At 33.8% G+C, this 17,317-nt stretch overlaps 1 protein-coding gene across 5 annotated transcripts in view; it reads left to right on the forward strand.

Annotated features, from left to right (window-relative positions):
* The window catches only part of RYR3 (ryanodine receptor 3), a 195,150-nt gene that overhangs the window by 162,051 nt on the left and 15,782 nt on the right, over positions 1–17,317 (forward strand). For 4 of the 5 annotated variants that reach the window (XM_041459923.1, XM_041459925.1, XM_041459924.1 and 1 more), the window contains 18 exons: positions 543–639; positions 2,236–2,345; positions 3,156–3,207; positions 3,888–3,938; positions 4,228–4,327; positions 4,535–4,614; positions 4,967–5,043; positions 6,673–6,746; positions 6,990–7,007; positions 7,496–7,576; positions 7,967–8,055; positions 8,433–8,561; positions 8,892–8,996; positions 9,955–10,036; positions 10,378–11,699; positions 14,960–15,018; positions 16,016–16,184; positions 16,776–16,862. In XM_041459923.1, coding sequence (XP_041315857.1) covers positions 543–639; positions 2,236–2,345; positions 3,156–3,207; positions 3,888–3,938; positions 4,228–4,327; positions 4,535–4,614; positions 4,967–5,043; positions 6,673–6,746; positions 6,990–7,007; positions 7,496–7,576; positions 7,967–8,055; positions 8,433–8,561; positions 8,892–8,996; positions 9,955–10,036; positions 10,378–11,699; positions 14,960–15,018; positions 16,016–16,184; positions 16,776–16,862 — 2,782 coding nt within the window. Of the gene's footprint in view, positions 1–542; positions 640–2,235; positions 2,346–3,155; positions 3,208–3,887; positions 3,939–4,227; positions 4,328–4,534; positions 4,615–4,966; positions 5,044–6,672; positions 6,747–6,989; positions 7,008–7,495; positions 7,577–7,966; positions 8,056–8,432; positions 8,562–8,891; positions 8,997–9,954; positions 10,037–10,377; positions 11,700–14,959; positions 15,019–16,015; positions 16,185–16,775; positions 16,863–17,317 lie in introns of those variants that run through there. The other variant, XM_041459926.1, reaches the window with a different exon arrangement.

The following is a 17,317-nucleotide window of genomic DNA, read 5'->3' on the forward strand; positions in this document are numbered from 1 at the left end:
ATGCAACTTCTCTGAGGACATGGTAAGACTGCCCTGATTTGGAACTGGAAGACAAGAAGCTGAGGTTAGGCTTCTTTCTGTGGAAGAAGGCAATGACTGTCTGTAGATGCTATGCTGGAAAGCAGTTGATAGTTATTTTGGTGTTGATGGCCAGTGTCTGCTGTCTTGATGTTCTAAATCTGGTAATTTGGATTTACACTTTGTAGATGTATACCCCACTCACTCAGTCTGTTCAAGTGTGTGTTTTTCTCATGCTTTCATTAAGGTATCAGTCTTGCAGTTTCATGTATAATGTAATTTAGGCCTCTCTTAGACTTCAAAATAAAAAGTAATGTATACATATGTGTATAAAAACAGTAAGAATGTTCAAAAGTACCTGCAGGTTTGTCACTGAATGTTGGTTATGTTTTGCATTTTGTTTCACTGACCAATCAGAGGATCAGAATTGTACAAATATGTATCCTTACTAACCATTAACCATCTGAGCTGTTATACTCTGTTCCGTTACCCCTCTTGATCTCACTTTCACAACCCCCCCCCAGGCACCGTTCTATTAACCTCTTCCTCAATGGCTATCAGAACTTTTGGATAGAAACAGAGGAATATTCATTTGAGGAGAAACTAGTTCAGGATTTGGCTGTAAGTACTGACATAACTGGGCATATGTTTCAATGCCCACTTCAGTGTGTATTCTATGTATCTATTATAAAATATATTTAATTTTTGTGTACTGTATGCATAAACTTAAAAAATAATAATCCTTATGCTTCAGAGCATAAGGTCATTTTCTGCTGTGGTGAAAAAGACATTGTCCTTTGATGCACACTGAAGTGCATTAAGGCAATCTGTGCCTTCAGACGAGGTGTGTTATACTCATTTGTGGGAAGAGAAATGGATTAGATGAACAGTCAGACTGTTTTTGTCATTATGGTAATTCCTATGTTTGTATACATATTATTTTCTGGGGTGTTTTTAAAGCTTGATACTATTGATCCTTTTCCCTTTTAAAATTTTTTATGCATAATTAATTTTAACATTTTCAGCTTTGATACAAATTCTTTTTGCTGTTTTCCTTTTTGATGCATCATAAGGACAAGTAAATAAATGCAGCCATATTCAGCAAAAATGAAGTTTACCTGTGTACTTGATAAAAGGAATTGGTAAACGTCAGGATTTGGTAGTGAACATCGGTTCAGAATGCCTACTGCTCTTTCTCTTCCCTCTGTATAGTTAGCTTGTCAAAGATATCTCCAAGGGGCTGATCTCCACCGTCTCTAAACTCCATGAAAGTTAATATACAGCTCTGTGGATCACATGCAGATGCATCAGGAAGTACTTCAGTGTTAACAGAAACAGTCATGCTGTGCTTTTCGAAGAGCCACTATACCCGATATTGTAGAGACACAGAATGCTTTGGGTTGGAAGGGACCATAGAGATCACCTAGTTCCAACCCCCCTGCCATGGGTAGGGACATCCTTCACATGCTCTGGCCAATTACATCGTCAGTCTCTGTTTGACTTTGTTGCTTCTTGCTAAAGGAAAGAAGGAGGCCATTAATCAAAACAGAGCCTGCAATTCTTTCAGATTTCCTACAGAAGTAAATTGAACTTCTGTAATTACAATAATTACTGTAATTACAATAAATCTACAATAACTAGTAACTGTACAAGATGTGATAACACAAGTAAGGTAAGGGTAATAATCTGATCTTTGGCCAGTTCTGCCTATGTTATATTTTTAACTGCCAAGAAATGTTTGAAGTTTACAATAATTAGCATTAATTGAACCAAGGTTACTTAGAAATGATATATGAAAAGATTGTAGCTAATGCTAATCTGAATAGGATGTGTCTGATGATGTTATTAAAAATTATTCCAGTATCTACTACGAAATAATTGAACTAGAACTTCCTTTCAATTCAGGTCAACTGGAGATGCAGAATTTCTCTTGAATAAGGCTTCCCCAAGACTTCCCCTGCCTCATTCTCAATACCTTGCAAATAAGAAAATTGTAAAGTTACAAAAATAATGAATAAAACCATATACTCTTATCTTATCTGAATCATACAGGCACATAATGTTGCAGGTTATGCTGTAAACTCCTGAATAAGATTAATATGGGCAGTTAATACAAATTGGATAAAATAAAATTACTGAAATCCTTTCCTAAGCTTAATTACTGAATTTTCTTCTTACTTCTGAAGCTTAACTTTAATATTCTAAATCTTGAGACAGACATCTCCAAAAAAAGATGAAGAGGAAGAAGAAGAGACTGAGAAAAACCATCCTGACCCACTTCATCAGATTATCCTCTATTTTAGTCGCAGTGCTCTTACAGAGAGAAGGTAAAAGAGCTGTGTGGAAAAGCCCACTGAGTGAAAGCACACAGTAGCTGAATTTTTAGTAATATTACCCAAGTGATTTAACACAAGTGTAGTTCATTATTGTACATGGTGAATACCTTTTTCCCTCTTAGTTTCATTAGAGCTTTCATGCATTTAAACTCAGTATAACCTTTGCATTGAGATAAACATTGACTACTTTTGACATTTTAAAAGCTTGGTAAATACCCAGTGCAGAAATGACTGAGCATGACTTCATATGGAAACACAAATTCTGCAGGAATTGCAGGTTTAATCAGAGCACCTTGCCCTGGTCTCTCCTGGTAATTAATAGATGTGTGTTCTTGGCTTTGGCATTCATTAAATTTCACTCAGTAAGTCAGAAAAGGTTCTGTTCATGTTTATGAATCTCATTGCCAGCTTCTGTTTTGACTTTAGATTGTTGATTAGAATTAGATTTTTATGAATATTCCAGAGTTTCATATACTTTTTCAGTATGACTAATAAAATCCTGCCATCTGACAGTTATAATTATTCTAATTTATATTTCCATATCCCTTTTCTGCACCTTCAACAGCCAATGATGACCCAAAATGACTAAGTTGAATGTACAAATATACCTCTAAATTGTTTGAGTAAAAACTTAGAGATTTGGATTTAGATAAGAGAAGTCCTTCATTACACAATTTTCAAGTTTAATAACTTTTCAAGTAGACTACTTTAATAAAATACTCTTTAGTAAAAAAGGTAGGCATATGAAGTCTTTATATTACTAGATCATAAAATAATTTAAAATCTTTCTATTCTTCACAGCAATCTAGGACATGATCCTCTATATATTGCCTATTCTGCCATGATGGCAAAAGTAAGTACATAATTTCAAGCCCCATCCTTCACTGCATTTAGGTACTTCCCATTAATTTTAGATGCTTCTTAAAAGTTTTCTTTCTTACATGGACTGCTTGATAGTAACTTCTGTATTTTTAGTGAAGCAAATGCTGTTCAGAGTTTTACATATATGTATAATGAGAAATTTCCTATGTTAAAATAATACTATAAAATTTCAGCAGGTGCAGTCCTTTCACTTGACACTTCTTTTTGCATATGATTAACTCCTTTTAAAGCAGTTTAAACCCATTAGTTATCTTTATTCTTTGGGTAATTATTTTTGGGTTAATACTTGAAGTTTGTCAAAGATAAGTCAGATTTTGCAACACATTCATTACAGCTGACTTGTGATGAGAGCTTGACTGTGAACAGAAATATCATGGCTATAGAGATACGGCACAAGATTATGTGGACTGCAGTTACAGGGTGTGCATGTAGTTGGATGAATACCCTGAAATACTCTACATTAGGGACTATCAGCTTCTTAGTGCAGATAAGCACAAATATTTGCAATTAAGTGTTTTTAAAATCTTCTCAATACCTTTAGTAACTGCTTGAAAAAATATTTGGCAATTTTTGTAGAAATACTATAGCAAAAGTGGGCATTATGTTTGCTAATAAGCAAGATCTTGTGATTTCTGTTTTTAACATCAAAAGAGCTGTCAGGAAGAAGAAGAGGGAGACGAAGAAAAAGAAAAGACATTTGAGGTGAGAGTTTAAATAACATTTCTTTCTCATAATCTAATGTGGAAGTACTTTAAATATGTCCACTGGAATACATGCAAAAATAGCACAGCACATTGTGTGTTGAACACAGTGAGCTGGTTTACTAGGTTATTCATATTAAAGAAAGATGGGGTGTTTTGAAGCTTTGGAGTCAAACAACCCATGGATTTTGGAGGCAGATGGTCTTCAACAACTTCAGATTTCTCATCTTCCTATTTTTCCTGGATCCATTCCAATCTGTAGTCTGTTCTCATTTTGTTCCCAAACCCAGGAGAAAGAAATGGAAAAGCAGAGAACTCTCTATCAGCAAGCTCGCTTGCATGATCGAGGAGCTGCTGAGATGGTCCTTCAGATGATTAGTGCAAGCAAAGGTAATGCTCTGTGGTATCTTTGAAGTGTACACAGGTGCGTTATGTCAGTGTACCTATCACGTAAATATCATAAACAGCTTCTACACAACACTGAATGAGGCAAAATAAATGCCAGTAACAACTGCACTAAGTAAAAGTTCCAGACTGCATTTCTGATTGAAGAGCTCATAATTGCAAGTTTTAAGGAGTGTATCCTTGTTTTGACAGGTCAGACAGGACCCATGGTGGTTGAAACACTGAAACTTGGTATTGCTATTCTAAATGGTGGAAACACCATAGTTCAGCAGGTAATGCATTTCCAACTACTGTAGTCTTGCTTGCATAAATGAGGTGAGCAATTTTGAGAATTTTAGTGTCCTGTTAAGTTAATGTACTTAATTTTAAGCCAAACAGTGAAGAAATATCAGTGTAATTTTGGTTCAAGAGCAATTATATTTTTTGCCAGTGATTTGCATTTCAAAGCACTAATTCAGGAACTTTTTATTAATCTAATTTCAATATAATGAATTATAAGGGTACTTATTACCTTTACTATTTTATTTTAGTTTATAAATATTAATGAATAATTAATTGCTAGTTTTTTTATTGTATATATTGTTAATGTTGTATTTTTTCCCTTCAAAAATATACAACATTTAGAAAATGCTAGACTACCTGAAGGAGAAAAAGGATGCTGGATTTTTTCAAAGCCTCTCTGGCTTGATGCAGTCCTGCAGGTAAAACCATAAATTGCATTATTACAGGTTCTGTTTTATTCATATTCACTGGCTCAGTGCAGGTGGATGTGTTAGATTTAAATTACAGGGGTCACAGGTTGTAGAACTCTTATGGGAAAGTTTTGTGAATCACAGGAACAGCCTGTTAATCTTTTAGAGTATTCTTCTAAAGGAGAAAATAAAGCAAAAGACTGCACATGCCTTTGAAGTCTCAGTTTGAAGAGACAGAAAAGTAAAATATAATGGTTCCTTTACTGATCCTAGATCCCTCAAGGTTTTTGTCTGGTAGGTTCCAAGGATGGAGAAGAGCCACCACTAAGGGAGAGACAGGCCAGTGGAGCTTTACTAAGCTTTCAGATTCGGCAAATTTCTGGCGAGTTGCATAATCTCTGTCTCTTCTGAATCCTCTGCATATGTATCAGATCTGTTAGAGCTGGCATGTGACCAGTGAGACTCTAGTAGTCCATTCCCTTGATAAAACAGTTCAAATTAGTTGAGGTAAAGGACTCCCATGCAGAAGATAGAAAATTTCTGGTGTTTTTGATTACTCTTACAGTAGACAACCTCCTTTTTTCAGCCTTTTAAAGAACCAGAAGGGTTCTGAAGCAGTAGACTGGGAATTAGAAGTGGAGGAGCTGTATGCATTGAGATTAAAATGTGGAAGGAATTGTCACCTGCATTGCAGAAATTATTGTTGAATAGTTGCAGCCTAATTAAATAATATCTGCCTCGTCATTTTTTCATTTATGCAGAACATTTTAGCAGGGATTTGTTCAAACAGGCCCTGCTGTGATATTATTACCAATTGTGTATATGTATTATTCAGAACTTCATTAAAAGAGGCATTGATAAAATTACTTGAACGCGACAAGAAAATGAAAATGATGCTTTAAGAAATGATTTTGGTTTTAATGATGTTGTAGATTGCATATGTGACTGCATTTCTATTTAACTGAACTAAAATTAGATAATGATAGAATTTTATTGGAGGGTTTGAATGAAAGTATTCCAACTGGTGGTGAGAAGAATCATGATTTGCTATTCCATGTGCTGAGCTATGCCAAGTTAACAAAATAAAATTCAGATATCAGCGTCTTTTGACCTTGGAAGAGATGGAACCTCTGATAACATTTGTTCTTGTGCATATAGAATCAGAAATTCCATACACCTTCTGAATAATATAACCATGAATAATATGTACAGAAACAATATAATAAAAGTAATAGTGACAACTTAGTGGAAAACAGTGCGAGAGAGAAACAACAGCAGTAGTCTCCTTTGGTGGTAGGTTTAAATCAACACAAAGAGTAATATTTCAGACTCCTTTTCCACTCCTCATTTGTACATGAAACTGTGAATGTCATTATCAGGAGGGAAGTTAGATAAGTGGTGACACATGACCTGAGACCCATTTCTTGTCAGAATTGGACACTGGACCCTTAGTTTCATCCAAAGCTCATTTGTATTAAATAAAAGTATTAAATAAAATATGAGGCAATGCATATCGTAGTGGGTCAAGAGTAGTTGTTGAAGGCCTCTAGAAATTTTGCAGATGAAAATGATTTTCCATTGGTTACTATAGTCCTTTTTCCTGTTTGTGCTGTCGTTTTTCTTTTCTTTAAATATAAGCGTTCTTGACTTGAATGCGTTTGAGAGACAGAATAAAGCGGAAGGCCTGGGAATGGTCACTGAAGAAGGAACTCGTAAGTAGAATGAAATTGATTCCAGTAGTGCTTCAAACATTATTTGTGCTTCCTTCTTTAACTTGAACTGTTGTTTACTGTGGCTTGAGGTTTCTGTTGTTAAACTTACTATAAGTAATTCTAGGCTCTGGGTTCTGAATATGCTTTTTTTTTTACAATATCTTTAGCAATAATTTTTAAGAAAAATATTGTAACTTCCAATATTCTTATCTTGTATTCTTGTTATTTTTCTTTGATCCACAGTCATCGTTCGTGAGCGTGGTATGTTTGGGTTTACAGTTTTTGATACTATTGTTGCAAAAGTGTGTTGCAAATACAGAGAGAAATCTCTCATTGCATCTTCTCAGATATCTTTAGGTTTAGCTTTATGGTCTGCAGCAGGTTGTGTGTTTAGCTTGAATAAAGAGTTTGATGCTTATTAAAGAAGTGTCACTCATATTTAAGGCATGATTTTAGTTATGACTAACAATTTACTTATTAGATATATATCCTGTTGCCTTTTTTTTTTCTAATTAGTGTTGTTTTTTTAACCATGGATGCATTGGAGTGCTAAATACTTTGGCTCTGCTTTTTCTGTCTCAGTTTTTCTTTTCATTATTATCAGTCTGTTTATTTTAAATTGCTTTAACGCTTTTAAATACTGGTTCTTTTATTAAAATTCCAGTTTAAAAGGTTACTGTAGGATTATGTGTTCTTCATAATTAATCATAACAATTGTCACATAATCATTGTATTTATATATTTTAAAGGTGAAAAAGTCTTGCAGCATGATGAATTTACTCGAGATCTATTTAGATTTTTGCAACTTCTCTGTGAAGGGCATAACAATGGTAAGAGAACTGAATTAATTTTGTAGAAAATGTGTGGTGAGTGTTCCTAAACAGAGTGCAATAGAACCAATGTTTTCCTCTAATGTATTAAGTTTCCTGAGGGGAAACTGGCATGACAGCAATTTGAATTGCAGAGTTCAATTTGATTTTGTAAGTCTTAATTTAGTTTCAGTGTTTAGCATATTACTAGTAAAGCCTGTTCTGAGTCACCTGGATAACAATTCTTCAGTTACACATACATTGGATCTAAACTTGAATTTCTGTGACGTAAGCATCTGTATCCAACAAGATATTTAAAAAGAAGGCATTCCCAATGAAACCAGAAAAATAATGTTGTATTTTTTTTTTTCCTTTGTATACTAACCAAGCACAAATCACTTCTTATTTCAGATTTTCAAAATTACTTACGTACTCAGATGGGCAACACCACAACAGTGAATATTATCATTAGTACTGTTGACTATCTCTTGCGTCTTCAGGTGAGGAAAAAACAGATGAAAATGGAATATAACATATTTGCTTTCCTTCACTTTAGACTCACAATTTATTGGAATAAAACATAAAAATTCTCCTTAAAGGGATACCTAAAATGAAGAGGGGTTTTTTTTTCCATATCTTTTTTCCTTTGAAAACAGATGACATTTCAGAATTCTGTGTGGAATCAGATGTTTGATAATGGATTTCATTGTTCACTTCTGAAGAGAGTGAAAAATATTATTGTAATGAGAAATAGATGGACACAGATATGCTAAATTTCATCTGAATTACTGATTCAAGTTTTGGTGATATAAATGCAGGCAGTAAACACTGCATAGAGTATTCAAAACCAGAAAATGTGACATTGTTTTTTTCTTAGGAATCCATCAGTGACTTCTATTGGTACTATTCAGGAAAGGATGTCATTGATGAATCAGGACAACGTAACTTTTCTAAAGCTTTGGCTGTCACCAAACAAATATTCAATTCTCTTACAGAATATATCCAGGTAAACAGAATGTGTTTCTCAAGGTACTAACAGAGAAGTTTCATGCTCACACAGCATGATCATGTTCTTTCATCAATTTGTAAATGCTTTGCACTTACTTTTTAAAAATTTTGATAAAGTCACATGGAATCACTGAACCAGTGTAAAGTGAAAACTAAAACATACAAACAGCTATGTATTTAACAGGATACAATTCAGTATTTATGCACTAAATACCCAGAGGTTTTGGAAAACCTTCTCAGGTAGCTTCATGCCTGCCTGAAACTTCCTGTTGATTTGTTTTGGTTTATTTGGCATAAATAAAAAGTGTGTTTTTCTTAATTTTTTTAGGGCCCTTGCATAGGTAATCAACAGAGTCTGGCTCACAGTAGGCTGTGGGATGCAGTTGTTGGCTTTCTTCACGTGTTTGCCAATATGCAAATGAAACTTTCACAGGTATTTTCAACATTATTTGTCACGGTGCACTCACCTTCACTAAAACCAAACTTGACATTTTCAGCTCAATTATACCTTTTTGATAATGAATATGGCAGTTTGGTCCCTTCCTCCCTCTTGCCAAAACCGGAGGATCTGTCAGAGCAGAAACAACATTAAAAGCACTGAACATAAGCGGGCCAAGAGAAAAGCTGAGAAAGACCCAGACAGGGAGGGAGTGTGATATTTGGTCAACTTATCCAGTTAATTAATCAAAGACACTGAGCATGGGGCCACAGGCAGCGTTCATTTCACTCTACAGGGCACAGTCCCACTCCACATCAGGATTCTGTGTTCTTCTGTGGCTTCTGCTTAATGTACCCATGCACTCAAGCTCTGCACTGAATGCAACAGTGCAGAGAGTAATTTCCTTTCTTATTCAGTGTCTCTGCTGTCCTCTTACAAAATTTCTTCCCACCCCTATAGAAGTATAAGAGAATTTTGAGAATAGTATTTAGGGCCTTAATGTCAAACACAAATCTACATTAGACTTACCATGTTTTGTAATTAAACAAAACAGTTCTAGTCCTCTTTGAGTGGTAATACATTATGCATTAAATATTACCAGTGAAGGAAAAAATGAAGGATTTCTTCTGAGAGAGATACTTTCAGATCTGTGTAGCAACACCAATTTTTTTTGTTTGTTTGTTTCTGCTGTCCCTTACCGCCACTTTGGTATTCCTTAATGCTTTATTAAAGCTTAAGTTTATGGTGTTAATACCTCTGCTGCAGTAAGTTGCTTCTTGTATTAGACTTCTGATAGCAATCATAATAAAATGACAATGAAATGTTGCTGAATAATGCAAACGAAATTTAGCTGATCACCTTTAATAGCATTTCTCTCTAAATTTATCTAGTTTTCCATATAAACACAAATTAAAAACAATCTTACAGTCCTTTTCTGGTCTTTTTTTATTAGGACTCTGCTCAGATTGAATTGCTTAAGGAACTGCTAGATCTACTAAAGGATATGGTAGTGATGCTCTTGTCACTGCTTGAAGGTTGTACCTGTTTTTCTTTATGGTCAAATATGATTATCTCCCTTTCCTAGTGTAAAGCACTATTCTCACTTCCTAGTGTAAAGAACAATTATTATGTTCATCTTTCTAAATTGCTTTTTAATTGCCTTTATTTAATCTTTGGGGAAAGAGTCTTCACGTTTATTTAAGAATTATTCTGGAATATACATAGTCATGAAATAAAGGCCTGCATGAGAAAAGCATGTTTGAAGAAAAAATACTAATATTTAAGAACATTTTTGTTCTGTTTTCATCACAAATATGAAATGTCATTATTTAAAATGTAGTTGTCAAATAACTTTCTATTATAACACACTACTTAGGTAACGTTGTAAATGGAACTATTGGAAAACAAATGGTGGACACGCTTGTAGAATCATCTAGCAATGTAGAAATGATTTTGAAGTTCTTTGACATGTTCCTGAAGTTAAAAGATCTGACTAATTCAGATGCTTTCAAAGAGTATGATCCAGATGGTAAAGGAATCATTTCCAAGAAGGAATTTCAGAAATCAATGGAGGCTCAAAAGCAATACATACAGTCAGAGATTGAATTCCTGCTGTCCTGTACAGAAGCTGATGAAAATGACATGTTTAATTATATTGACTTTGTGGAAAGATTCCACGAACCAGCCAAAGACATTGGATTTAATGTGGTAGTATTGCTAACAAACCTTTCAGAGCACATGCCTAATGATCCACGCCTTCAGAGCTTACTTGAGCCTGCAGAAAGTGTTCTTAATTACTTTGAACCATACCTTGGCCGTATTGAAATAATGGGTGGGGCCAAAAAAATAGAAAGAGTTTACTTTGAAATCAGTGAATCCAGTAGAATGCAGTGGGAGAAGCCACAGGTGAAGGAATCTAAAAGACAGTTCATATTTGATGTTGTAAATGAAGGTGGAGAGCAAGAAAAAATGGAACTCTTTGTGAATTTCTGTGAAGACACGATTTTTGAAATGCAGTTAGCATCGCAGATCTCTGAAACAGATTCATCTGAGAGGCCTGAGGAGGAGGAAGAGGCAGAGCCTGCTTATGTAGTGGATATTGGAGATGATGAGGAAGAAGAGAAGTCCCTGGAACCTGCTTCAGCTTTTGCAGTGGCCTGTGTTGCAGTGAAGAAGAATGTTGCCAACTTTTTGAAAATGGTCACTGTGAAGAACCTTCGTAAACAATACAGGAAAGTAAAAAAGATGACAATAAAAGAGATGGTGAAAGTGTTTTTCTCCTTTTTCTGGATCCTATTTGTAGGGACATTCCAAATGTTCTTTTCTATAGTGTGGGGGATATTCCAGATTCTTTGGAGCACTGTATTTGGGGGTGGCCTGGTTGAAGGAGCCAAAAACATAAAAGTTACAAAAATATTAGGGGATATGCCTGATCCAACACAGTTTGGAATCCATGATGATGTTATGGAAGCAGAAAAAGCTGAAGGTGCTGAGCATGGCATAAGAGCTGAACTTGGGGAGTTTGTGAAGAGTGAAAAGGGAGAAACTGACATAATCGCAGACATTTTTGGCATTCCTACAAAGAAAGAAGGATCAAAACATGGTCATGATGCTGGACTTGGAGATATTGCAGAAATCCTTGGTACTGAGATCCAAACACCTCTGGAAAACACAGTTCATAAGAAAAAAAGATTACAGGTAAATTAAAGCGATTTTGTATTTAAGATAATATTAATAATTATAATTGCAATAATAAACTACTGAATGTTAACAAGATATTTATTTTATATTTAACTGATTAATATATATTATCAGTTAGAACTTCCTTTATAATCTCTACATATTTAAAAACCAACAGGAAATTTCAGTGTTTCAGTGTTTAGATTTCAGTGCAGTATATTGTTACTCTTGTTACTGCTCATTTGGACTTTATTCAAGACATAAACTGCTAGCAAATTTCTAGTCACAGTTTTTGCTTTAAATGATTTATGGTGTTGTTTATTCTGGATACCGCATTTTTTCATAGTATACTTCAATTACTTTTACAACTTATACAACTCCATAATAATGCCTATGCTTTACATGCAACATAGTATCCTTTTTTCCTTATTATTTGAAATATATTTGCCTGAATTTATTGTTAGTTTAATGTTTATCATGTAATTATTTACTCTTATTCTGGTTTATAAGGAATATAGTTTGTTCAATTCAGCTGGACTAAAGAGAATATTTTTCTGTGTAAAAATGGATAGAACTAAATGCCAAAACCAATTTATTTATCATATTTGGAAGACAGTATGTTTCACCCTACATCTCAGGTCTGTTTCTACTTGTTATTCAAAAACATCTTTTCTCTCATCATTAACCCACCTCTTTATGATATACTTTCCAGATATATTCAAGATAAATCTAAACTGTGCAACTTCTTAGGGCATTATTTTCTCTAACTTGTATATTTTTCTCCAGATTCTGGTTCTTGCCTAAATGAAACTAAATTTTTTGCATTTGTTTTTCTTGTGTGTTTATTAAACCATTTTAATGTGTGGACTTTAAAATTACAGTCTATTAAAATCCTGTCTCATTTAGCATAAATATAATGTGGTTGGTATTTAAAAATAACTATTTTAACACGAGAATCTTGGCAGGTATAAGTAAACACATTACAATTTTCTTCAATAGTTGAAGTAAGTATTTTCACTCAGATCTGAATAAACACTTTAGAATATGTTTTGCTTAATTTTGATTTATACATTTCTTACAGATGTGTTTGATATTACTGATGAAAACGCTCTGTAATTTTTGCAGATAGTTTGAGTCATTTACTGTGAAGTCAGTTATGCAATTTATCCAGTTTTTACCTTTGATATGTTATCTAGTGCAACTTACCAAAGCAATGTTTGCACTAATTCTGTATTACTGGAATGGCTGTTCATTTCACATTGCGTATATAAATGCTCACATAATCTAGTTAGAGAAGTGGATATAAAGAATAAGTGGAGCTCAAAGCAGAAACAGCAATGTAAGAATCAAAACTTCCCTTCAGGAAATCACTATCTTAGGCATCTGCAATGATAAAATTCACACAAATGGATAGAAATAGAAAATCAGGTCTATATACTGGAAAAGTGTACTGACGAGGTCAGTGACATTTACCATATAGCCAGAGACACTGAAAAATAACCTACAGAATCACATATGATGAAGACTTTCAGGAGTTTGCATTTACTGTAAGGGTCTACAGGAATCTGAGAGTTATGTGGGTTCACAAATTAGAAAAGTAGTAGTGACATAACAGTTTGCTGATAAATCTAATTATTGGTAGCAATAAAATAAAAAGCTAACTGTGAAGTTAAAATAACAGAAATCGGGAAAGTGATGGATACAGGAGGAAAATTATAATTTTATCTGTAAAATGCTTCATTTTGATCTCATTGTTACTGTTCAAGTATGAAATCTTGGGAATACAACTGAGTTGTACAACATTATCAGTTAAATGATAACGTCAATCAAGCAAACCGAAATTTTGAATTGTTGAGAAAGGAAGAGAGGAAGCCCTCACATTATTATGCTCCGTGAATCTTAATTAATCTGTGTCTTGAAGACCAGGTTCCGTCAGTTCAAAAAGAGTGTGATAAAACTGGAAAAGATTCAGTGAAGATCAATGAGCTGTTAAAACTCGATATGGAACAAATCTCTTATATGGAATTAAGTAAATTAAGGTTCTTCAGCCTAGAAAAGAGAAAATTGAAAGAGCATATAGGGATTTATTCATTCTTCTACCACCCACCCATTGAAAGAACCAGGCGTCATCAAATGATCTCTCAATTACCCTCCACCAGCTTGAGATCTTAGGGGAGATTATTTGAGAAAGAGTTACACCTGCATTGTTTACTAGGTGAAGTTCCACAGATAATATGTGAGATACACAAGGGAAGATCAACTTAATAAATTCATTCCTATGTCCTTTTCCCACGTACTTGTGAGAGATAGGCATCCAGATGAGTAGTGGCAGAAATTTTAGATGAGTGTACATATGTGTTAACTGGAAATGTAGGACCAAGAGACAACTGCTCTCTAAGCACTTCAAGAGAATACAGAAGAGGATTAAGAGTTAGGACAGGTTTTTGCAAAAGGGAATGGAGACAAATTTCAGCCCTTTAGATTTCTTTCTGAGTCAAGGCCTGCATCTCTTGGACTTCCATTGAAGCTTAGATACTAAAACTGCATTTGAAATGAGTTTACTTTGACCTTGTAACACCAAGCCTAAAGGTGTTTGAATCCAGGCCCCCTGCAGCTTCTTTGCTTCAGTTAGCCATCTGTAAAACTGTGTACTGGTTTTTCCTTATCTCAATGGAATGCTGTAAACACAACACTAAAGAGGGTTGTGTGGTGTGCCAATAAAGGCTTAATGAACCATCAGCCCAGATAAGATAAACAGCTTGAAGAAAACATTGTGTAAGCAGAAGTTGTTTAAGTATTTGTCTGTTTTCAGTTGCACTACTTGATCACGGCCAAGTAATTGAGTTTTGTAGTATCTGATAGTTACATAGATATTTTTCAGATTTCTGATGATAACATTAATATATTGTTTCTTGTTTCAATCAGTAACTCCACTGAGTCTTTGTGGGTGACTTTAGTATCAGGATATGATCTGGATGTATGATCTGGATCATTCTCAGCTGGTCACATAATTTGCCTGATCACTGTGTATAATTAAGTTGTTCAGTCAACTGGATTAGTTAGAGTATTGATAACACTATACAGAAAAATTTCTGCCTTTTTCATTGTTAAAATATAGCCTGAGCTCCCTATCTTTAAAAATCAAACACTTTAAAAGTGCAAAGTTCTATAAAAATATTATTAATTATTTTGGTTTTTTTTCTTAGAAGAGTAATAACTAAAGTTAGCAGAATTTTATTTGAATGGATCAGTTTTGACAGGTAAAATACTTTTTGCAGATATCTGAAATTGCAAAAGAAGCTGGAACACAAAGAAAAGCAGAAGCTGAGAAGGCGGAGTAAGTTAATTTTACAAAATTCCCATTTAACTCCTTGGTAATTCCTAATATAATTTGGCCAAATTATAATTTGGACCTAAATAATTTGGCCAAAAATAACGCAAGAAATGCTCAGTATTCAAAAACTTTATGTACACTTTGTCTCGTCAGTATTTTGAAAATATACTAAGGATTTTGCAAATGTACTAAAAGATAGCAGACCATGTCAGTAGACAACACAATGGCAATCTGATTTTTGTGGCCATTGACAATTATGCATATATAGATCTGTGGCCATTGTCTTTTTAAAAATTCAGGTAAAAATCCCCATAACTTCATTTAAAAATGAGCACCAGTCTTAAAAACCTATGCAACTTATCATTATGCTTTCTGCTTTCCCTACTACCCACTACAATTTTCATTGGATCACTTAAGATTTAACTAACCCAACTATTTTTATTTATTGCTGTTTTATCAGATACAGCAGATACATTCCTTTGTCCAGTCATCCTATATATGACTGCCTAAACAATATTTAAAATACTTACCTTGCTTTAGCAGGATCCTACTATTAAGGAGCATCCTGTCTGCCTGGACCTGCAGTCACATTGTAGTAACAGATTAAAATATTTTGTACAGACACACAAAAGGTGTCCTAGAGATTCCTACAGATTCAAAAGCTATACATAATTTTTTTTTTTTTTTTTTTTTTTGCTTCATGTTTAAAATATTTACTTCAGAGTCATTAATCTTTCTCCTCTTATCTGCCAAAGTTAATTTTTTTAACAGCATGTCATCAGGGTCTATACTTTAAGACAATCATATTGATGCCTCAACATTATGTCACATATATGGAAACCCAGGTTTTGGGGGTTTTTTGTTAGTAACTAAATTCCTCTAACGCTGCATACAGTATAAAAATTAAATTTTAAAGCCAAACTTTATGAACTCAAATTCATTTGAAATGAATGCATCTACATTTGGCTAGATATTTTTGTTTAGTTAACCTTTTTTCTAGCATGGAAGATGGTGAGAAACAAGATAAAGCAAAGGAAGTACAATCTGAGCAGCTAGAAGAGGGGAAAATGAAGAAAAAGAAGAGAAGACATGGACAAAAAATTGAGAAACCAGAGGCTGTTATGGCTAACTTCTTCAAAGCTTTGGAAATTTATCAGACAAAAATGCTTGTAAGTTTGTCTTAAATTCTTTAATCATTGAATTTTTATTTATATAACCTTTTTCAATAATTAAGAGAGAAAACTCATCATAAAGGAAAATTTGGTAAGAGTGTTCAGATGATTTGCTGTAGTCAGTCTGTTGTGATTTTATAATACTTTTTAGAGTTACATAATTAAGTGTTTCTGTGTGTAATTTGTAACAGGATAGATTAGCCTCTTGAGCTCCTTTTTAGGAGCTCCCTATTTTCCATAATCTAACTTCTAGAATCTTTCACCCTACTTTGTATTTTTCTTTGCTCTTAAAACCACGAAATGTTGAATTCTCTGAGAACTCTCAAGTAGTTTTTTGTAGTATTCTAACATATCTTTCCACACTTCTTTCCGTTTCAGTGTTTTCTGACTTATAATTTTAAGGCCATTATTTAAATTCCACTTATCATGAAAAAGGGGAATAGTCTGCTAAGAAATGCTCTTACTTATTATAACTGATGTATGAAGGAAACACAATTATGTATTTACTGTTTTAAAAATCTTGCTATTTTTCTTCTTTTGATATTACTCACGGGCTACCTTTAATTACTTTTTATTTTTTACTTTCAGCATTACTTGGCAAGAAATTTTTACAACTTAAGGTTTCTTGCTCTATTTGTTGCATTTGCCATCAATTTTATTCTTCTGTTTTACAAGGTAAGGTAACATTGTTCTTTAAATATTTTTGTTAGTACCAGAGGATACAAAAATTTAATGTTTGTACTATTTTTATTTTTATTTTATTCAGGCTGTTTTTATTTTATTCAGGCTGAATGAAAAGAGATTTATTTAATTTCTCCTTTATAGTTGAGTTTCTAGGCACTTTTCCATTTAATCACATATGTCTGTTATTGTTTGGACTGTTGATCTTGTTCTGGGAAAATCAAAATCTACTAAAATTATTCAAATGTCAAAATTGTTGGAATGTTTTTCTTTAATTTCTTCTCTTATATCTCTTCAAGATATTAAGAGACTTCAGTTAATCTGGTTATTCTCAGTTACTTCTTTTTATTACAGCAGGCTACAGCTCTTTTGCCTGGCTCACTGATGAAGAAGGCTATACATTCACAGTTTAAACTTAATCTTAGAGGTTCACCTGAGTTGTTTCAGGT

This window comes from Pyrgilauda ruficollis, unplaced genomic scaffold, assembly GCF_017590135.1.
Source record: "Pyrgilauda ruficollis isolate IOZ18807 unplaced genomic scaffold, ASM1759013v1 scaffold14, whole genome shotgun sequence".
Taxonomy (NCBI): Eukaryota; Metazoa; Chordata; class Aves; order Passeriformes; family Passeridae; genus Pyrgilauda; species Pyrgilauda ruficollis.